Source organism: Trematomus bernacchii, unplaced genomic scaffold (assembly GCF_902827165.1).
Source record: "Trematomus bernacchii unplaced genomic scaffold, fTreBer1.1, whole genome shotgun sequence".
Classification (NCBI taxonomy): Eukaryota; Metazoa; Chordata; class Actinopteri; order Perciformes; family Nototheniidae; genus Trematomus; species Trematomus bernacchii.
Genome location: NW_022987778.1, coordinates 3,013,484 through 3,035,939, shown reverse-complemented (window position 1 = coordinate 3,035,939; position 22,456 = coordinate 3,013,484). Strand labels below are relative to the sequence as shown.

At 40.4% G+C, this 22,456-nt stretch overlaps 1 protein-coding gene across 3 annotated transcripts in view; it reads right to left on the bottom strand.

Annotated features, from left to right (window-relative positions):
• Positions 1-22,456, bottom strand: part of ppip5k1b (diphosphoinositol pentakisphosphate kinase 1b) — a 64,541-nt gene that overhangs the window by 5,749 nt on the left and 36,336 nt on the right. Inside the window, exons 16-27 of one of the 3 annotated variants that reach the window (XM_034149121.1) lie at positions 22,330-22,451; positions 21,328-21,510; positions 20,259-20,400; positions 18,896-19,119; positions 16,725-16,852; positions 16,467-16,581; positions 15,289-15,402; positions 15,064-15,180; positions 13,751-13,891; positions 12,465-12,576; positions 9,911-10,054; positions 7,512-7,574 (exon numbers count right to left, since the gene is read on the bottom strand). In XM_034149121.1, the coding sequence (XP_034005012.1) occupies positions 7,512-7,574; positions 9,911-10,054; positions 12,465-12,576; positions 13,751-13,891; positions 15,064-15,180; positions 15,289-15,402; positions 16,467-16,581; positions 16,725-16,852; positions 18,896-19,119; positions 20,259-20,400; positions 21,328-21,510; positions 22,330-22,451 (1,605 nt within the window). The remainder of the gene's footprint in view (positions 1-7,511; positions 7,575-9,910; positions 10,055-12,464; positions 12,577-13,750; positions 13,892-15,063; positions 15,181-15,288; positions 15,403-16,466; positions 16,582-16,724; positions 16,853-18,895; positions 19,120-20,258; positions 20,401-21,327; positions 21,511-22,329; positions 22,452-22,456) is intronic. The other 2 variants (XM_034149122.1, XM_034149123.1) reach the window with 2 other exon arrangements.

Genomic DNA, 22,456 nt, shown 5'->3' with positions numbered 1-22,456 from the left:
TGTGTGTGCTGAGAAAACACAAACTCAACGATGCCATATAACACACCTTACAGTCCAGAGTCATTCAGTGCAGCCCGACAAAAGCAGCGCATCCATATCAGCAGAGAGCATGCTGGGAGGCCTTGCATTTCTCCACCACCACTCATGTGATGTGAATACAGATTTGACCAGAGCTAGTCCCCAAAAACCACTCGTCTTAATATAAACGACACAAGCGGAACAAACTGCGGTCGGCATTTAACGGACGGGAACCATTCAGGGCCTTGAAGAGCGAAGATGTCGGTCATTTTCACATCAAAGTTTCACTCAATTTACTTAAAGTTTCTTATGGGAATAATTAAATGCATAACATGACAAGAAATGGACATCGGGAGCATTTGAAATCCTTTGGGTGTTATTAAAATCCTATCATGGTCGCTACACGATATTTCTTCATAGCCCTTGGGCCAATTATTTGAAATACAACATAACTCAAAGACAAACAGGACTAAAAAGCAGGATCCATCACAGACAGCTGCTTCAAAACTTGCTTTAGACTCTAATCTGTCATTAATCATTAACTTTGTTCCTTAATATACATAGATGACGGCCAATGCAGCTTTATTTTAAGTGATTTCAGTGTTCAACATATAGAAAAACCACACGTACTTGGCATACATTTATATAACAAAGCCTCAGGAGGAAGTGCAACGCAAACATTTCCCAAATTGGGATCAATAAAGTATCTATCTATCTACTGTATCTATCTATCCATCCATCCATCCATCTATCTATCCATCTGTCCATCTATCTATCCATCTATCTATCCATCTATCTATCTATCCATCTATCCATCTGTCCATCTATCTATCCATCTATCTATCCATCTACCTACCCATCTATCTATCTATCTATCTATCTATCCATCCATCTATCTATCTACCTACCTACCTACCTATCCATCCATCCATCCATCCATCTATCTATCTATCTATCTATCTATCCATCCATCTATCTATCTATCTATCCATCCATCTATCTATCTATCTATCTATCCATCCATCTATCTATCCATCCATCTGTCCATCCATCTGTCCATCTACCTACCTACCTACCTACCTACCTACCTACCTATCTATCTATCTATCTATCCATCCATCCATCCATCCATCTATCCATCTATCTATCTATCCATCCATCTATCTATCCATCCATCTGTCCATCCATCTGTCCATCTACCTACCTATCTATCTACCTATCTATCCATCTATCTATCTATCTATCTATCTATCCATCCATCCATCCATCTATCCCATCTATCTATCTATCTATCCATCCATCTATCTATCTATCCATCCATCTATCTATCCATCTATCTATCTATCTATCTACCTATCTATCTATCCATCCATCCATCCATCCACCTATCTATCTATCCATCCATCCATCTACCTATCTATCTATCTATCCATCCATCTATCTATCTATCTATCTCGTGTATGTAAGATATTGGTCTTTAGGTCCAATACGTGACATTAATCCTTTCCTTCAACTGCTTGTTCTGTCTTTTGTCGAACACAGCTGATGGATTGCATACAAATGACATAAGATGGCATTTATCTGTCTCTTCCTGTTCCTATTGTTTGCTGCAGCTTCTCAATCTGGATATCAGATTCAGCTCACATGGCAGATGCAGTGGGAGAGAAACACTGATGCAACACTGCAGCATATAGACAACAGTTAAACACAGGTGAACACAAAGAGACAGGAAAGAGAGGATTTGAAAGACGGGATCAATCTGCCTGCAGCAATTAAAAACATCTGTTACTCATTACAGAAAGTCCTCTCTGCTTACTGCAAGAGAATAATACAGGAGCTCCATTAAAGAGACACCAACGTGCTCCAGAAACACTTTACAGAATCAGCAGTCTGTGAAAAGGCTTCAACTTAATTAGACAAGTCCCAAATCTTTCAACAGACGCTCAGATATCTGCCACATGGCCAGGAAACCTAATTTGTGAGTGCTGGGGTCGTGACCTCCCATCGAGACGGCCAAACTGAAGCCACCAGCGTCTGACTCTTCAAAGAGAGCTCATTATGAAACAAATGGGATCACACGATGCAGTTAGATGAGCAGAACATCTGTTTCTTATTTCGACTGCTAATCAAGCTTCCACCCAGCATGCAGAGCAATCAGTTCTTCTTCTGCAGATTCATTCAATATTAAGTTAAAGGGGACCTATCATGCAAAATGCACTTTTGTACGTCTTTTATACATGAATATGTGTCCCCGGTGTGTCAGGGAACTCACCAAGTGTCAGAAAACACAACCCTCTCTCTTTTCCTCCATACCCAAATCTCTAAAAACGGGGCTGCAACGGAGCTGATCCAGACTGATACAGATTTGAAATTGTTCTGACGTCAGAAACGGGGAGCTCCGCCTATATGGGCAACTCTCCACCTATCAGGGGAATGGGGGGTTGGGCCACGGCCATTGCCGCTCGAAAGCGCTGGAGATGCTGTAGTACATATGCCAGGCCTGTAAGTGGCGCTGTAGTCTGCCACAAAAGCAGCGAAGAAGACTTCTCACAGAATCAGCCCTTGCAAAAACAGGGCTGGAAAAGAGCAAATAGAGCGAAATGAGGCATGGCTAAAATGCATGATCTGTTTGGTATTTTGAAAAAAAAACTTCACAGACATGTTTTATATAGGTATGGCCCTACAATATATTATTCAAATATAGCATGATAGGTCCACTTTAAAGAAAATTATGGTTTATCTTAGTATACTGTAGCTTTTTCTAGTTCCAGAAATAAACATAATACATGTCACATAATAGACATTTCATCAAAGTCTTAATTTTATCTTGAAGTAAAACTGAGTCATATTTTTGATGACTCATCCATAACTATCATTTTATATTAATGTATCTAATCACATGTGATTTTGGGCTGGATTATTTTATAAAACTAGTAAAACTGCACTAGGCCAATAGAATAAGATAATTCAAGCGACCCTATTATGCTAATGTTTAGGTTCACAGCACCTCTTTTCACCCTCTGTCTGAAACCAGAACCTGCAGTCTGCTCTGATTGGTTAGCTGGCCGGCTCTGTTGTGATTGGTCAACCACTTAGAGATGTCCAGCTTCTTAGCCTATGACATGTGTTGGAGCACTAGCCAATAGGAGCGTGAGTGTTACATAGTGATGTCACAGAAGTAAACAAAGGAGTCCTAAAGCTAATAAAATCCTTCTAGGACTTAAAGCCCACCCCACATATCCTATTTCACTGGATAATAGTTTATAGATTTGTTATCTTCACGGTCTACTGTATATTTTGAGATGTTTAAATTCTAGTATTGTTTATTTCTACTCTTTCATTTCTACTTATGTGCAATGCCTTGTTTTGTTTTGTTGTTTTTTATGCTGCTGCAACGCAAACATGAACATGGGATCAATAAAGTACCTCTCATCTTATCTTATGTAATAAGTCGCATTACTGAAGATTGACGTTTCACTGTGACTTTAAGTATTGTATGCAGAAGAAAATGGACATCCTTCTTTCAAAGCAAGTGTTGCACCCTCTGGCAGACATGCAACATAACATTTCCAGCTGCACATTAAAGGTCCCCTATTATACTGTTTTTCATCAATATATTATAAGTCTCAGATATATACAAAACATGTCTCTGAAGTGTTTGGCTCCAAACACCAAACAGATCATTGCAGCATTACCCATAATCCCCTCTGTTTCAGCCCTGTTTCAAAAGTGCTGATTCTCTGTCTGTTACTTTAGATGAAAATAAGGAGCCCCTCCCCACGCCCCTCTGAGAGATATTTGGTTACAAAGAACACAATGGTGCTCTAGGAGGAGATTCAGGTGATACGGTGGGGGGGGGGGTTACCTTGGTTGGTGATTGGCTAATGGTTACACAAGCCAAAAAATCATTATGACATCATAAAGTGGCCAGAATCTGATCAGCTCATTTTCAGACAGGTTTTTATATAAATGGATCAGGACAAAAAGAGAGAGAATCTTTGTTTCTGAAACTTTCAGAGTCTCTTTACAGAGAGGGGACACATGTTGATGTAGAAGAGAAATGAACAAGTGCATTTTGCATAATACGTGACCTGTAAACGGAGCAGTTTTTAGTCTTAGTCTTAGTCCTGTGTCAAATGTCCTTGTCAATTTTAGTCATATTTAGTCACCTTCATCCTGTTTTCATTTAGTCAAGTTTTAGTCGACTAAAAGTCTTACTTTAGTCAAAGAAAACTAACTATTTTAGTCTACTTTTTGTCAACGAAAAATGTTGACATTTTAGTCTTTTTTAGTCATCAGATTATATTGAACATTTCAGTCAAACTAGTCTAGCCAAAACCAATCATTTGCCTTTTTAGTCAAACTTACTTCACAATAAGATGAAGAAGAGTGATAGAGCCAAAAGAGCAGTGTGGCTTCAGGACAAGAAATTCATTATAGAAAGTTCATTCACTTTCAGTCTGTGGCTCGATCGATCGAGGTATTGATCTTTCATTTCATTTCAGTTAGCTGATGCTTCCATCTGAAGCGACTTTAAGTAATTGTAATAAGCCATTGTACAATATGAAGTAGACCAACTGTGACGAAGCACAATGGTATGACCAGGGTATATGCAGGAATCCTGAAGTCAAATGTAAGACCTTTTAAGACCTTTTTTAAGACCCTTTCCATACATTTGAAGACCTCATCGCCACTTGGAGTTCTAACCGGTTACATTGGCGACACACTTTACCTCACATTGACTATATACAGTATTGATTGTCCTTCCTCCTTATCTTCCAACCATTTGGACGCAGACTTGCATTTCCCCATAACGATGTTGTTTAACAACCGGCGTAAACGGACCTTCACGCTATCAAGCAGTGAGCGTGTGATGTCCTGTTCAGATGACGTCAAATCCAACGGGATGCCATAAATAAACTACACAGAATCACACTACACACCTACGCAATGATTACATTCAGGCAGATTGTAGAATACAACCTCTTTGGACAATTTATATACTTATTGAAAACAAGCTACAAAATGTAATACCTTGGAAAATGCCGTTTAATACTTTTTAATAGCCTTCATTTTCGCTAAATTGATTTATCAACTTTTAATACTTTTTAAGACCCCGCGGACACCCTGATGACTCATCCACAAACAAGCTACTGACATGAATCCAACTATTTATATTTCAAAACACACGTAGTTCAAACTAAAGCTATATATTTATTTATAGCTAAATAAAAAACAGCAGCAGTTAAAAGTCAATAATCTATTCATGATCCCTCACTCCTAGTTTTAGAAAATAATCAAAGACATAAAAGCCACAGATCTACTCCAGAAAACATGTGAACCAGAGGGTCTTAGAGTCATCAATAACATAGTTCAAACAGAAAATTCAACACAAGTATTGCATAGAGAAAACTATGACCTTGCAGGGCTGAGTATAAAGTTGAACAGATGACTGCTCTGTCAAATAAAAAATGTGCATATGAGATTAAGATCTGCTATTGTTACTGTTTTTCAGTTTTATTGTGTTCCACTGTTGGAGGAGCCTGTGACCTAAGATTTTCATCGTCATAACTACAGTGTAGCTATGTACGTATGACTAATAAAAGCCTTGAACCTTGAAGATCTATGGCATCAAACCATGCCTTTTTGACAAAGCTTGACTACGATGGTGAGAATCGGGAAACTTCCCTGAAGACCCAAATCTCTCTCAGGAAGCTCGATGTTTCTCATGTCATCTCGTCAACATCATATCAGATTTCTGAACCACAGAAACTCTGCTTGACATGATCCCGATGCTCTAAGTGCTTTCTTTCAGCACCAATCAGCCTGCAAACACATGCTGGGATATTTCTGAGCCAGTGACTTAAATCATTAATAGCATTCAGTCATATGAAAAACATCCTAATGGGACGAGCTTCTTCGCCCCTTCTCGATCTATAAAAGACGGCGGGACGAGCTTCTCGTTCACAGTGGTGGCACGAAACGGCCTCAAAACTCATCTCACAAAAGTAATAAGAGAATTATTTCATCATGCTGCAGCTTTTGACAAATCAAAAACAAAGGAGTAACTCGTTAAATCCCAACACCTGCTGTTACCAGAGGAAGACTTTGTGTTTCAAGCTACTTCGCTATTCTCCAGGGACAGAAACATGAAACTGAATCAAAGACACTGAAGACAGAACAACTTGTTACTAACTCGACAGTGTTAGAGATGAAGTGTGGAGCACTCAAATGAAGCTGTCGATAATGCTGGCCCTTTCTACCTTACACAGCATCAACTATCATCAACTATCACATCAAACAACAGGGGGAAATACACATGACTTTAAGATAAATCTGACCTAGAGTGGTTTTCATTTGAGTTTTGACATTAAACCCAATTCTGTCTTTTTCTGAAAATCAGCTTTTGGTCAGATCTCAAAAATGTGGCCCAATCCTTTTCTGTATATTATAATGCTGCAGCTAATAGTATTTTATATAATAGTTAATTGTTTTAATGACCTATGACATACCTGAAAACACCCAATTTCAAAGATGATGACTTTAGGTCTCCAATATCTATTAATTTATAATTGTATAAAACAGAGAAAAGCACCAGATGCTCACATTGGAGGAGGTGATTTATATATTTGTTGTAGATTGTCTAATCACTTCATAATTTTAGCTTAATCAAACATTCTCAGAATTCACAAAAGTCATAGTTGCTTGTAAAGTAGCACCTAATGAATACAATAGATAAAAGTGCAAAGCATACAAAATGTGTCCGATACAAAAAAACTGTTGAATAAAGTGACGACTGAATCCAGTAAATCACACCATCTCTTATTGACTCCTTTTGTAGGGTGTAGATAAAAAGACTTCAACAAATTAATGAAGAAACAAAATCAAAAAACACGCTTTTTTTGTTCTGATTTTGTGAGAAGCTCCGCATTCATGCCGTTGGAAAGTGACTCAGAGTAACCTTGCTGCAGGGTGTGTCAGTGCATCGTGACTTCACTGCTGAGCGTGTTTACAAGTGAATATAATACTGACCACATCAATCAGTGATGCTGTCAAAGAAAAATCTGCATCTCTCATTGCCCAAACTAAGAAATTAAAAGAATGAATGATTTCAAATTGGAGATATATTTAAGATGCGTGCACAGATTATCTGCACATGGAAACGTATCAGAGGCAGGAGATATATTCATCCTGTGGAGAAACAGCAGGATCACAGAGGCGATTTGAACAAGAACAGGCAGAGCAGGTGGTGTTAGAGGTGAGGGCCGAAACACAACACAAGGTACAACAAACACCGAGGGCGTGTGGTGAAACAGAAACTCTTACAAATTTCATTTCGGAGACGTTTAATGTAATTAACGCAGCCAAACGTCAAACCCCCCCAAAAAATAGAAAACACAGGAAATGTTTTCCCACAAAAAAAAGGGTCATGCAAGATAACAGGAAAAACTGGAGGAGGGTCGAAAAAAAACTTGAATAAAAAGCAGACATACCATTAGTCGGATGCCTGGCAAACGACACAGAAAATCTCTTTACTGGCGGCATAGAGAACAGCTCTGAGGAGATAAGAAAGGTAACTGGGGTTACTGGGACTGCTGGTACCTGCCTGTGGTGCCAGTGGTTTTAACATGGGAGGGAAAAAAAGAGGAGAGAGAAACAGAATGAGAGATTTGGCCCGTCGATCCATCAGTGTCTGTCTGCCAACCAACATGCGTGAAAGTGAGGGTGGTCTCTGAATAAACAAAGAAGAGATAGGCCATCAGAGAGAGGGAGAGGAGAGGCTGTGGAGAGGGAGGAGGACTGATGTTTTGTCTGGATAGTAGACATGCAGGAGGAGGGACGATGGACTTCAATCTAAAGGGTGATCACCTGTGACAGGAAACAATCTGTGAAGTACCATATTTTGGGAAATACACGGCTTCCTTTTCTTGCCGACAGTTGGACGCGAGGATTTATGTCTGGATGGTTAATATGAAGCTACAGACAAGTTGGCTTTGTTCAAATACCCTCACAGTTGTTTAATTTATACCAAACCTGTCGATGTTTTGGCAAATCAAGTCAAAGATTGCCCTTTTTTTAGCACTCGATGAAGAACAGAACAAACGGAAATTAGTAAGCATTATTAAATTAGTTTTTGATTAGATTCCCGAAAAGGCTTGTGGTTAATGCAAGCCTACTCATATTTTGTTATACAACATAAAATACGTCAGCATGTCCGAAGCTTTTAACTAACAAGTGGCTAATTGAGACTACTGACTAAGTAAGTCTCAAGCATAGCGGTGCGGACTTCATGCAACCGTCATGAAGTTTGTTTACCACGTTGGCTATTTAATTCTGGCATTTCGTTTTCAATTCTGTTTAAAATCTTTTTTGGGGCAACCAGTTCCTTAAATGAAGAGACATAATTTAAACTGGGAAACAGAGGGTGTGACACACGGCAACTGGTCTCTATTTCAGTTTTAACTATTTTTTAAAAGAGGTGTTGTGTGAAGTTTGTTTGCCAAAGATTTTTCTGCAATATTTCAAAATCCAATGGAAAATTCCCATTGCTTTTAGTAAAGGAACCTTGCTAACTTCCGTGTCGACCTACAAAAACATGTCATTATGTTTCATCAGCTATTATCTGCCTACCTTTTGGTGCAGAGCTGGAGCAGCTTCTTTTGCTGAAAACGGCTGCCTGTGACGACCAAAAAAGATGCTTTGAGAGCAGTAAACTAAAATGGTAAAACCAATGGCTGATAGACGTTATAATGTTTGTAATCCATGAGACATTGTAAACATGATGAGTGGTGTTGATGAAGGGGTATTTGAACTCACCTTATAACACTGCTCTAAAGCTCGCTCTCCAGCAACACTGCAGGCTGTTTAAAGGTCTGAGTTCAAACCAGAACACTTCCTTTCACATTTCCCGTAAAACGAGTACAATGTTGTTCTGCTCTCGCTTCCCTGAGATGACGTCAGTCTAAACCCTCACCTGCCTCTCAGAGAGCCTGATGTGAAAGAAACGAGAGTCTGTTTGCTCCTGGCAGTGTGTAGCCTCGCAGTTAGAGTGACACCCAGTGGAGAAACAGAGTGACTCAGATTTATGTGTTTAAAAACCCACAGAAACATGCATCAGAAACATGTATCTGATGCGGATTGAACCTCAGGATGTGTTACATTAATTTCATGAAAGTACTACAACAACTAAAGCAGCTGTGACCATGAGAAAGAGATCCAGTCCATGTGTTCGGGCTAATTACAGCTGCTATAAGGACCCCTGGTGGCTGTAAAAACATCTTGCTTTTACTCACCATAACCAACATGACACTGAGGGAGAAGGGAAGGGAGGGAGAATGCGACTGATTATTTAAAGGTGGATTATTGGGTCGGTTCCAAATAACAGGCTGAGTTTCCTAAAGTAAGGATTACCTAAAACTGTAATTAATGCCAGACGTCTGGCTTCCAGACACAAAATATACTTTACTGTGGATTATGAAATCGAATTACCATGGTGGGAATGTGGTAGTACGCACTGCAAAACAACATGCACAGAGAGAAAGAACATTTCAACACAATCAAACCCAAGTGGACGGCGGAGGGGGGAGGGGGGGGATCAGGGAGCGTAACACGGTCCAATGCTCAGCCGATCACTCTGCTGTCAAATCAGTGCCCTCATCATGCCACTGGGAAGTAAAATCACTCAAGAAATGTGATGCAACAGATTGAAATTGTCGGGTTGTGTTTTGGGGGCAAAAGAGAGCAAGAAGCTTTAATTAAAAATAAAACAAAGAATTTCCCAAAAGGAGTCTTAAATCTTGAGGAGTGAAAAGTAAAAAAAAGAGTTTGGAGAGCTTCTCAAAAAGGACAGAGAGCCGCCTGGTGGAGGAGGAGGACGGAGGGGAGAACATACCGAACACGCCGATGGGCAGACTGCCGGGGGAGAGGGGGGGCTTCCTGTGGAGGAGGTGGTGCGTGCGGACGTAGTCCCGCAGGTTGGGGGCGCTGCAGGACACCCCGAGGGTCGAGGCGCTGAAGAGGCCGGAGCAGAGCGAGCCTGTGAGGAGGAGGAGCCGGGGGGGGTTGCAGGTTAGTTTACATCACACACCATGCCATTATTCAAATCAAATCAAATCCAAATGTATTATAGCCCCAAATCACAAGAAGTGCCTCAAAGGGCTGAACAAAGCAAACCAAAGCAAAGTGGCCTTAGTGTGTGTACAGTTCAAAAAGGATGAGCACGAGAGAGAGATACTGTATTTATTAATGCACTACATTCATGTGAAACGTTGAATGACTTGTTACTCTTAACTTGAATAACATGATGTGTTTATATGAAATATAAATCTTACTAATCTCAGTAGTAAAACCACTATACAATATTTGTTGATTATACTTTTTAAAATGTTATTTAAAAAGTTACTTGAATAACATTTTGAACTCAGGACTTGTACTTGAAATGGAGAACTTTTAAACTACTCCTTTCAATGATGTAAAGAGTACTTTTCCTACTACTAGTCCTGTGTTGTTGGTAGCTCTAAGGAAAACAGAAAGCAATCCGTAATTGTTTTGACAGCGGCACAAACCAATACAGTGGAAACTCCAGGGGGGAAGGAAGTTGCCATCGTTTCCACTTTAACTCATATTGTCCAAATTCAAGAACTGGTTTATGATCAACTAAAAATATTCATGAACAATCAGAAACAAAAAGCTGCCGTTTGTTCCTGGAAATGATGACATGGAAACAACAAGGTTTCCACAACAGAGCCCACCTCTCTGCATGTTCATGTTCATGTATGAGTGCATACGAGTAAATAAAGTTAAGAGTGAGTGAACAAGTCAAAACAGAGCCTGTGTGTTTTGTATGCAGAAAGCAGCGTGACGAACAGGCAGAGTGGAAATGGGATTGTTTCAGACCCCCGCTGTGGACAAACCCTCTGAAGTTAAACAGCCAATCCTCATGAACTTATAATTTAATATTGAGTTAATAGACCAAGCAGTGGAGGAGATATCATCTTTGGAATTGCAGAAAAAAGACTCCAGTCCCGTTGTTCTATAAACGGTATGATGGTATTTAACACAGCTCGCTAACAGAGGTCGTCTCTGACACCTGCTGCTGTCAGTGACCTCTGTGTGTGTGTGTGTGTGTGTGTGTGTGTGTGTGTGTGTGTGTGTGTGTGTGTGTGTGTGTGTGTGTGTGTGTGTGTGTGTGTGTGATCACTCAGCAGCCTCACACTCACTACACACTGACAGTCTCCTGGAGCTCCTCTGATGTGACGGCTGCGTTCAGACGTGTGATAATTGAGTGACCGGATAAGCAACGTGTCTGCTTGATGTTTGTGATTGAACGTGATTGCATCAGAGTGTATTTACTTTAGATTGGAAAGGGCTTCCTCTGCCAAATATCCATGAATTGTAATTGAGTGTTTTAGGTCTTAATTGCAAAAATAAAAAGAGATAATCTGCACTCATTTGCTGATTGAGAAACACAGCTTTAACTCTCCCTGTCACAGATTTAGTTTCCACAAAGTGACTCCCTGTTCTCACAGTTTTCTCCACACGTCTTGATTTAGATGTCGGCTCTCATGCTTGTGTAAGAGTCACCTACTGTACGTGTTAGCAGGCTGTTGAAGGTTTCATGCTCTTGGAAAGTGATCACACAGCAAAACAAGAGTCCTTAACGGGGGTTACATTAGTAAGGAGGTTAAATCAGTTTCAGGTACCCTTAAGAAGACCTCTATTGCAGCCGATTTGGAACATTTGAAAGCATTTGACTATATTTCAAACACTTCTGACTTTGTCTAAACAGCATATTTGGTGCAAAATAGAGCATAGTTTTAAGATAATGTGTTTTCTATTTAGGGTTTGAAGAGCAATAACCACTTAGACTGCAGGCCTATTCTCTAAATATGTTACTTCCTATATAAAGGATTGTGATGTCTAATAATAAATAAATGGCAAACATCCGTGAAGTCTTATGATTTGATCCTAAGAAGTTTTACGATTGACTTGACGAACCTTTAGAAACATGAGATAGGAACATCTTCAGTATGTTCCCTATGTTGTCACTTAATGTCCTGCCTTGATATCGGTCTTTGAACGCTACGCGACAGCAGAGGCCAGCGGTTGGCTGTGAACGCAGCTCCCTCCGCTGACCTCTCGCCTACATAGTTGGGAGTCTGATCCTGTTTGTCTGCAGCTATGCTAAGCCTGGGGTGAAAGCTATGTGACCGCCCGGGAAACAAAAAGAAGTGACAGAGACAGGGAGGGGTGTTATGGACGGAAAAGAACAACAGACCGAAAGATAAACAGACTGAAAGACACTGAGAGATTTGGAAAGGTGGGAGAAGTGATGAGGAGAGGATCAGTGAGGACAGATACAATGTGCTGTAAGGTCAGTGTGTCTTTCTCCGCCCACACACACACACGTACACAAAACACACACACACCAGAACAGGGTTTCCCACCTAAGCCACTGGCTGGTTTGATCTCAGGAGACTGGCGCGAACAGGACGAAGGGAAGAGTCGGTGAGACGTGCTGCCTTTGGAGGATTGGCTGGGAGACGTTTCAGAGAGGACCTGAGGGAGAGCAGGGGTTAAAACTGAGAGGGCAGATACAGTAAATCAGGGACACAACGCTATTTACTTTAAAACCTTTAACACTTCTTCTGAGGCGCAATGCATTCAGCTCAGGAGTAAAATACTATCCCTATTTTTCTGAATTTAAGAGATTGTTATCACAGAATTTTTTGGAATTTAAAAAATGCTTTTAAATCCAAACAGAGGCTCTGATTTTCTTTAGAGCTTGACTTCATGGACGTAGGAATGCACCACCTTTTCAGTTAATCAAGTTACATTTTTGAAACCTGAGGAGATATTGTTTTAGAGTGAAAACAGATGGTATTTTATTAGATTGTTGACTTTGTACAGGTATTTCAGGACCTGCGGACAAAAAACCCATCCCTAGCGGCTGTATGTTATGTGTTTCTCCAGGGTTAATTAAACAGAAATAGCATGCTTCCCTGATTTTAGATGGTGATCTGATATAAAATCAATTGAGTCCAGTTGCACTCACAAAATCTATAGGTTTCTCAGTACCTTCCAAATAATCAAGCTCTTAAAGGTGGGGTATGTAATTCACTTCAGAAACACTTTTTGTTATATTCCATGGAATGCTCTTAACATCCCGATAGCAATGAATACATTAAATGCTTTGACAATAAATACATTAAAAAAATGTCATCTGTGGAAGCCATGGCGCTGTAAAAAGCACGACCAATCATCTGAGCCGGCCCGGCTAAAATAACTGGATGGCCTACCTGCCTGTCAGCCTTCCATCTGTGCACAAACTTATCTCGTGCCCTCATTGGTCATGTGCGCGTTCGTGTGTGTTGGAGGAGGGGCTCTATAAGGAAGTGGCAGATTTTTTTCGGTTGTGTAATTTCAAATTCTAGCGCACTCCAGCTGGTTTCTCCATTCTTACCTACCCTACCTTTAACTGAATAAAAGCTTTTCTTAATGTTTCTTCCTTATAAAAATGTTTCTCTACATTCTGAGTTAATAATCGTGTTACTCAAGAGAGCGCAAATATGTTGTTTCCTAAGTGAATGCATTACGATTCAGCACATCGAAGAGCAAAAAACTGCTCAACTAAACCCAAACTAAAACTACTAAGTGGGATAATACAAAGGAAACACCCAGTGTGGTTGCATCATTATCAGCAGGACATCTGAAACACTTCGGGGTCTGGTACCTCCATGGAGCCTGTCTTGCGGTTGCGGATCATAGGAGACTTTCTCTGGATGTTGATTGGATCAGAGAGAGGAAGAGCCTGGTCCAGCTGATCCTGGGACAGATCCTCCAGACTGCCCTGATTGGGCTTCTTGTCTTGGTTCTATTGATCAAAGAACACGAGAAGGACATGATGTCTAAACACTGTTCTTATCTATTCAATTAAAACACATGCAAATACCACTTGAGCTGTAGTACATGAGAATGTTTCTTCACACAGAGGTCACCGCAACGTACTGGCCTGCATACCAGTGTGGCAGAACATAAAGATTTCATTACGCATGACGAATGCATGTTACACAAGTAGGATATATAATCTTTCCCTGCAGACAGAGTTGGATGTAATGTTTTTAGGGTGCAAAGTCTTTATATGTTTGAATGTATTTCCAAAAATAAGTTGTTTAAAGGTTTGTCATCAATATGCCGGAAAGAACTCACTCACTTTTGAAAATTAAAACTAGTTGGTTTAACTTTTTCATTAAAAAGGCATAAAATCTATAAATGTAATAATGGGGCACAACATTTCGTGCACATGTAAGCAACGAGAAGGAACTCTCCACTGGTGGCCATTTACTCTTAAAGGTGGGGTAGGTAATTCACTTCAGAAACACTTGTTGTTATATTCCATGGAATGCTCTTAACATCCCGATAGCAATGAATATATTAAATGCTTTGACAATAAATACATTAAAAAATGTCATCTGTGGAAGCCGTGGCGCTTTAAAAAGTACGACCAATCATCTGAGCCGGCCCGGCTAAAATAACTGCATGGCCTACCTGCCTGTCAGCCTTCCATCTGTGCACAAACTTATCTCGTGCCCTCATTGGTCATGTGCGCGTTCGTGCGTGTTGGAGGAGGGGCTCTGTAAGGAAGTCTGAAGGAAGGGGCAGATTTTTTCCGGTTGTGTATTTTCAAATTCTAGCGCACTCGAGCTGGTTTCTCCATTCTTACCTACCCTACCTTTAACCAGCTTAGGAGCACTGGAGAAATTGTATTTACATTTTAAACGACCACACATACATTAACTTGTGTTGTAAAAGTGTTGCAGTGGTGGAAAGGCGGCCAACTTAAATTATAGAGATGAGGTGTTCTGCATCTTCTGATATGAAAAAGTTGGAAATGCTGCACTTGTCCAAACCCTTGTCAAAACTAGAAAGGATCCTGATATTCTACTACATGTGATTTGCTCTTTTAGGACGTGATTTACTTTAGATTGCTTATTGAGGGCCACTAAATATGTGTAACCCTGAAAAAGACAAAACACAGAAACACACCTCAGAGGAGGCTGGTCGGAAACCGAAGCCAAGAGGAACGTTCTCCTCATCCTCACACCCTTTGACTCCTGGACTGAAGTGAATCTCAACGTGGAAACGCTCCTCTGAGGAAGGGTCCTGCTCACAACACAGACATAAAGACATGATGACATCTATACAGACGTGTGGTGTGAATGCTGAGGGGAATGCAATCATAGGGAGACGTTTTGCTGCAGCTCTCTGCACCTTGTTGTTGTCTTCATACAGCATGATGACGATCTGCGTCATGTAGTTGAGTTCAGTCACGGCACTCAGGTAGTCCATGGCCTGTTTCCACTGCTGGTCCGTCTCATCCTGGCACTCAAACAAAAACACAAAGACAGTAAACACAGGACAACATCACAAGAGACATAACACATCTGTATTTGTGATTGACAGAAGATATTAAAGACTTAGGATTCATTAAGGCAATGTAGCTGTATCAATATTAAGATATGGATACTTCTAATATATACACATCATGATCTGGCAAATGTGTGTATAAATTATACGAGACAACATTTCACAAATATGAACAAACATACATTTTTTTTAAATATACAACTATAATGCCAAATGATATGTTATTATATAGCAGCTCATTTCTGTAGAGTTAGTGGTGTATGACACAGCAGGTTACAAAGAAAAGTAATCACACAAAGGTTGCTTTTTAATGACTAATTTTCAATAGATTTTAGGACAGTTATTGAAGTCTGCAATAAAATGTGTATGATAATATTTCTAAATTGTGTTAAAATACAATCTTTTATAGACATTTATATATTGTTTTCTCCATCATCATCAGCAGACACAGGAAGATGAAACAAGATCGCTACTTTAAAGGTCCCCTATTGTACTGTTTTTCATCAATATATTATAGGTCACAGATATATACAAAACATGTCTCTGAAATGTTTGGCTCCAAACACCAAACAGATCATTGCAGCATTACCCATAATCCCCTCTGTTTCAGCCCTGTTTCAAAAGTGCTGATTCTCTGTCTGTTACTTTAGATGAAAATAAGGAGCCCCTCCCCACGCCCCTCTGAGAGATATTTGGTTACAAAGAACACAATGGTGCTTTAGGAGGAGATTCAGGTGATAAGGGGTGGGGGGGGGGGGTTACCTTGGTTGGTGATTGGCTAATGGTAACACAAGCCAAAACATCGTTATGACATCATAAAGTGGCCAAAATCTGATCAGCTCATTTTCAGACAGGTTTTTATAGAAATGGATCAGGACAACAAGAGAGAGAATCTTTGTTCCTGAAACTTTCAGAGTCTCTTTACACAGAGGGGACACATGTTGACGTAGAAGAGACATGAACAAGTGGATTTTGCATAATAGGTGACCTTTAAACGAAATAGTCAGAGAGATCAGACATACATCCAACAGTCCTCCGTAGCGGAAGACACTGAGCAGCGAGTGCACGTGGCTCTCGCTGGTGAAGTAGAGGCGTGTGCGCACGTGACGACCCGGAGACATCACGCCACGAGAATACCTGAAGACCAGCGGGAGAGAAATGAGACTCATCAGTCAACACAGCCCCAGAGAGCTCAAACACACACAAGCACACACTGCATGCATATACGTGCTGAGTCTATATACATGTAAACATGTTTGTGTGTGCTTTGTGTTTCTCACAGAGGGTGCAGCTTGTTCACGGCCTCGTCCTCGTGCGTCCTCTGCAGGTCCAGCTGGATCTTCTTCATCAGAGGAACACAGTAAGCCTGAGCGATGTCCAGTTTCTCTGCTTTGCTGATGCCGTACTCCTGATATGAAAAAGAAAAAAAGCATTTCAACACTTTTATCGACTTCTTTTATACCTACTTAGTCATGATCATGAGGAGAAGGAGTCTTAACTCAGCATATCTTAGAGCAGAAGGCTAGGAAGTGACACATTTATGCAGAAAACAAATGTATGCATAACAGCCTAAATGTGTTTTCTGTGACTGTGTGAAGTTATGCTGAAGCACTACTGGATCTTGCATTCGCCCTTTCAACTGATTGAGTGTTTCGCTATTAAAGCTCTTTTTAAGGGCATACTTTATAGAACATTTTTATTTTCTCTGCTGAGTCACACTCCTTTCCTTTGGTGCAATATTTTACTCTTTCCACAGGGATCAATATGGTTAGATTTTATGTTCAGAAGGGAAAATAAGTGGTTTCATTACCACCACCACTACGGCAATAAAAGCTTGAAATGATCTGCAATACGCCGTCTGGTTCAATTCTCTAATGTCACCTATTTGTTAACATTCCTGACATTCCCCGACTCCTTTGGATAATTAAAGTACATCATTCAACCCTCTTAGTTTTGCTCTCTGGAATACAACTCTTACACAACATCAAGTTAACAAAATAAAACAGTAGTAATGTGAAAAAGTAGTCTAAAGCCATGACAACTAAAACATGACTGTTTGCTATCCTGGCTCCAAAATGTACAAGATCATTTACAAAATCTAGTGGAATAAAAGCAAAAAGTAGCTGTAAGAAAATACTCAAGTGAAGTACAAGTTACTCTAATTTGTACTCAATTACAGTACTTAATTAAATGAACTTAGTTACACACCACCACTGTATTTGAATATTGGGCTCTGTACAGCTACGAGGCTGCATGGCACGCCAAAAGGGTGTGCACTTTTATTTTCAACTGAATTAATACTTTAACAACTCGTACTCATATTTCTCCATGTATCTGTTAAGTCATAACTACCTTAACAAAAAATTAGTAGCTTAGCATACTGTTTGGTAGATTGCACAGCAGAATACCCTCTCTTTTCCAGCTTAGAAAGACCTATGGTGGTCTACAGTAGGGCTGAACGATTAATCGATTTTAAATCGAAATCGCGATTTGAAATGATGCAATTATCAAATCGCAAAGCCTGCCATGTTTTTTCTTTCTTAATTGTTGTTGTTGTTTTTTGTTTGTTCTTCTTGTGTGTCAGTCATCCACACCAATCAGAAGTGCTGTGCTCCACATGTACCAGTCATTGTTAACCAATCAGAAGTGGCCCATGATAGAAGGTGATAGACAGATTGATCCAATCACCTGCCAAGTATTTTTGAAATACTTTTCCAAATGGCTTCCAATGGAGCTTTCCTAGATGGTGAAACAAACCATCTGAGTCAGGTTAGTAATGCTCCATCACATGTTCTACATCCATTACAGGGTGAATCTGAAACTGAAGCTTGACTTTAAAGCAACCCAACGGAAGTTTCATGTAAGTTTAGTTCTTTCACTCGTAGCTCGGGCTGCGGGGGTGCTTGAGACGGGAGCACGTTGATACGACCTTCCTAGCCGGAGATATGGCCGCATTTTACAATAAACTTCCGTTGGGTCGCTTAAAAAAATATATCGCAAATCGAATATCTGTCAGAAAAATCGCAATTAGATTATTTCCGCAAATTGTGCAGTCCTAGTCTACAGGTAAGGAAAAAACATGAGAGCTTTGGGACAGAGCTTGGTCCTCATGAGCTACTGTAGGAACAAGACAGTGGAAGACACCAGTTTGCTCTTTGTCTCCAAAATGGTGGATCTAGCTCCTTATTGATCAGGTCGTAGAATCTCTCCAGCTGTTTCAGATGCACCTTGGTCAATCAATACATTAAAAACAACACATTTCTGATTGTAGCACTTGAAATCGTTTGTCTTATTTGGAGCTAATTACATGATTCTTGCCATTTTGAGTTTGTTTCCTCATTGATGATTGCCTAATCCTAAATTGCTTAGGATAAAAGCACCAGCTAGATGTAATGTAATGGCCTGAGAGACCCTGAGGAGAGCTACAGAGCTGAGTTTGGTCTTTATTAACCTGAGGGATGACGATGTCTGCCAGGGCGCGGGACAGCCTGAACAGCTCCAGCGTGTCCTCCAGTCCCAGCGAGGCGTTGTGCTGCGAGTCGTATTTGATGCAGTCGTAGATGTCGGGGATCTTGCTGATGTCGTAGCGGCCGTTCTTCATTCGGAAGTCTCTCTCCAGTTTGGACCAGCGCTGCAGCATCAGCTCCAGCGTCTCACTGTGGTACAGCTGCAGGTCTGAGACAAGAAGCACAGCATGAGTGAGCCATGTTTAATGTTAGACAGGTAAATGTCTGGCAATGTTTACTTGATATTCACAGCCTGCACACATTTAACCTTTCCAGCTTCTGCCTGATTCATGCCGAGAAAAGCATATCAAATAAACTGGTAAAGCTGCCTTGAGCTAATACGCTGCTCAACTGCGGAACAAATTATAAGAAGCGCTAAGATTTTGGATAAGGCTACTTTGAATTTCAGGCTGTTAATTCATTTTCTTTTAAAGGGGACCTATCATGCAAAATGCACTTGTGTACGTCTTTTCTACATGAATATGTGTCCCCGGTGTTCCAGGGAACTCACCAAGTGTCAGAAAACACAACCCTCTCTATTTTCCTCCATACCCAAATCTCTAAAAAAGGGGCTGCAACGGATCTGATCAAAACTGATCCAGATTTGAACACTGTCCTGACGTCAGGACGGTGGCGCTACGGCTATTGGGCCAACTCCACCAATCAGGAGGAGACAGCCACGGCCATTGCCGTTCGAAAGCGCTGGAGACGCTGTAGTACATATGCCAGGCCTGTAGATGGTGCTATTCTCACATAATCTGCCCTTGCAACTAAAGAGCTAAAACATTTCAAATTGAGCAAAATGAGGCATGGCTAAAATGCATGATCTGTTTGGTATTTTGAAAAAAAAAAAGTATAAATATGCCTTATATAGGTATGGTCCTACACTATATTATTACAATATAGCATGATAGGTCCACTTTAAATTATATTTGTTGGTTTGCTTTAACGTTTTTTATTCCTTTCGCTTGCTTTGTTTCTATCATACGTTTCATTTTCTTCATATGTGATATGCCTATCACGGGTTCAAAATGGTGGAAAGATCTCTGGGTTGATATCAAATGAAAAGTCTACACATCTTCCATCGCAGACTTAAAACCTGTTTCAACTGAACCTTGGCATAAAAATATAATAATTGTACTAGTTGTTTGGATAAAAGCGTCAGCTAAATGAAATATAATGTAATGTACATGTGCCCTGCCTTGACTAAACCACAGATTTTGGCTTTAAAGAACATTTTGATAATCGTTTCTTTAAATGCAGCTGAATACGTTTCTTCTGTCTGAAGGTAAGGCAGGTTCACCCTACCTGCAGACTTGGGGTCCTCCAGTCTTTTGCGGATCTGTGAGTTGAGGCTCTGGATGAGGGCGTACACTTTGTCACAGGTTTTGACCGGATTCTGTATGATCTTCATCGAGTTCACCAGCGACGGGCTGCTAGTCGGCGCCAACTAGTACACAGGGGAAACAGAAACATGTTAACATCACATTATATTGTTGAATACAGGCAGGAAAAAATACTTTGAAACCTTTAGCACATGTAGTTTGAAACGTCAGCTTCTGTATTAATGTTTACCATCAGAAATAATATTACTTTTATTATGTCGGAGACGTCACTTCTACCCTGCTAAATAAGAAGTAGAAAGACTTTATTATACCCAGGGTTCATACACTTTTTCACCAATGACTTTTCCATGACTTCTCCATGACCTTTACCTAATTGTCCATGACCAAAAAAATTACTCATTCTCAGCAGTACCACTGAAACATTTTTATTTTAGCATGGTAAGCTGGAAAATAAGGTGTGCATATGAAACATGTTGTGCCTATCTAAAACAAATCAAATAGTAGGCTTACTAGCTTCTACAGACGTGATTGTAAAAATCTCTCACCAGCAAAATACCTCGTCAGTTACAGTAAATGCCATTTTACGTTTCATTACTATACGATACAGTATGTATTATCATTATAGTATTACTATGTCGGCGATTAGATAAAAATATAAATTATATTTGATGCAAATTTGGTTACATTTCCATAACTTTTCCAAAAATATTGTTTTCCATAACCTTTCTAGGGCCTGGAATTTGCATTTTGAATTTCCATGACTTTTCCAGGTTTTTAATGACCGAAGGAACCATGTATACCAAAGGCAGATAACATTTACTGCCTTGACACTTTCTGGATGTATTATTCCTCTGGCTTTTACTTTAATCTCATCCCAACATCATATAGGAAGTAAATTACAAAGAGATTGACATTTCTTGGAATAATTACCACTTCACAGTTTAAACTGAGCTTACTGGGAAACATTGAAGTATTTACCTTATCAAATCAAACATGTTTTATATTTTCTCTTCCCCCTCTCAGCCACAAACCTTCAGATAGTCGTCCTCTGTGAACTCCTGGCTCCTCTGCATGATCTCGTGCAGTCGGGCCTTCACTTTCTGTTGGCAGTCGGTCAGAGAGTCGCTGTCGCTGTCCAGCAGACCGTTCATGTTGGCGCTCTTCACCATCTGGACCAGGATGGGAGTCAACTCTCCTTCCAGAGCCAGGAGACCCTGAAGGGAAAGCAGAGAAGTGGTAAGTAATCAATGTGTGGACTTTCTACTTAAAGGGGACCTATCATGCAAAATGCACTTTTGTACGTCTTTTATACATGAATATGTGTCCCCGGTGTTTCAGGGAACTCACCAAGTGTCAGAAAACACAACCCTCTCTATTTTCCTCCATACCCAAATCTCTAAAAAAGGGGCTGCAACGGATCTGATAAAAACTGATCCAGATTTGAACACTGTCCTGACGTCAGGACGGTGGCGCTACGGCTATTGGGCCAACTCCACCAATCAGGAGGAGACAGCCACGGCCATTGCCGTTCGAAAGCGCTGGAGACGCTGTAGTACATATGCCAGGCCTGTAATGTTATTTTCAATATAGTTCTTTTTCATTCTGCACAGCTTTTTATGTAACACTTGATCTTTTCTAGGGTTAGGGTTAGGGTTAGGGTTAGGGTTAGGGTTAGAGAGGGACATTAACATATATACAAGTTGAAAATATTTTCTATATTTTGTTGTCTTATATCAACACAATATCTTTTGAAAACACAAACAAACTTCACAGGCATTGTATAGGCAAAATAAACCAAACGAAAAATCAATCCAGAAAATAATATAATAGTTAAAAAATTATAATTCCAACTCTGAAGTTGTGTCCACCAGACTACACATTAAATATTTGTTCAATTATTTCTTCCCCGTAATAAGGCAGAAACAATGGATCACAAGCATCCAAAGATATACTCTGTCCCTTTCAGAGTTTCCCCTGTAAGTGTATCATTAGTTATGCACAGGATAAAGTCTTTCAGGCCGGGTCAGGGTTACCTTTGCGAAAGCAGCGGCGGTCATCTGCACCCGGCCTTCGTCAGAGGCGTAGATCTTCAGGTCGTGGCGGTACGTGCTGTGCAGGCGCAGGAGGCCGCAGCCTGGAAACCCCGCATAGTCACCTGGA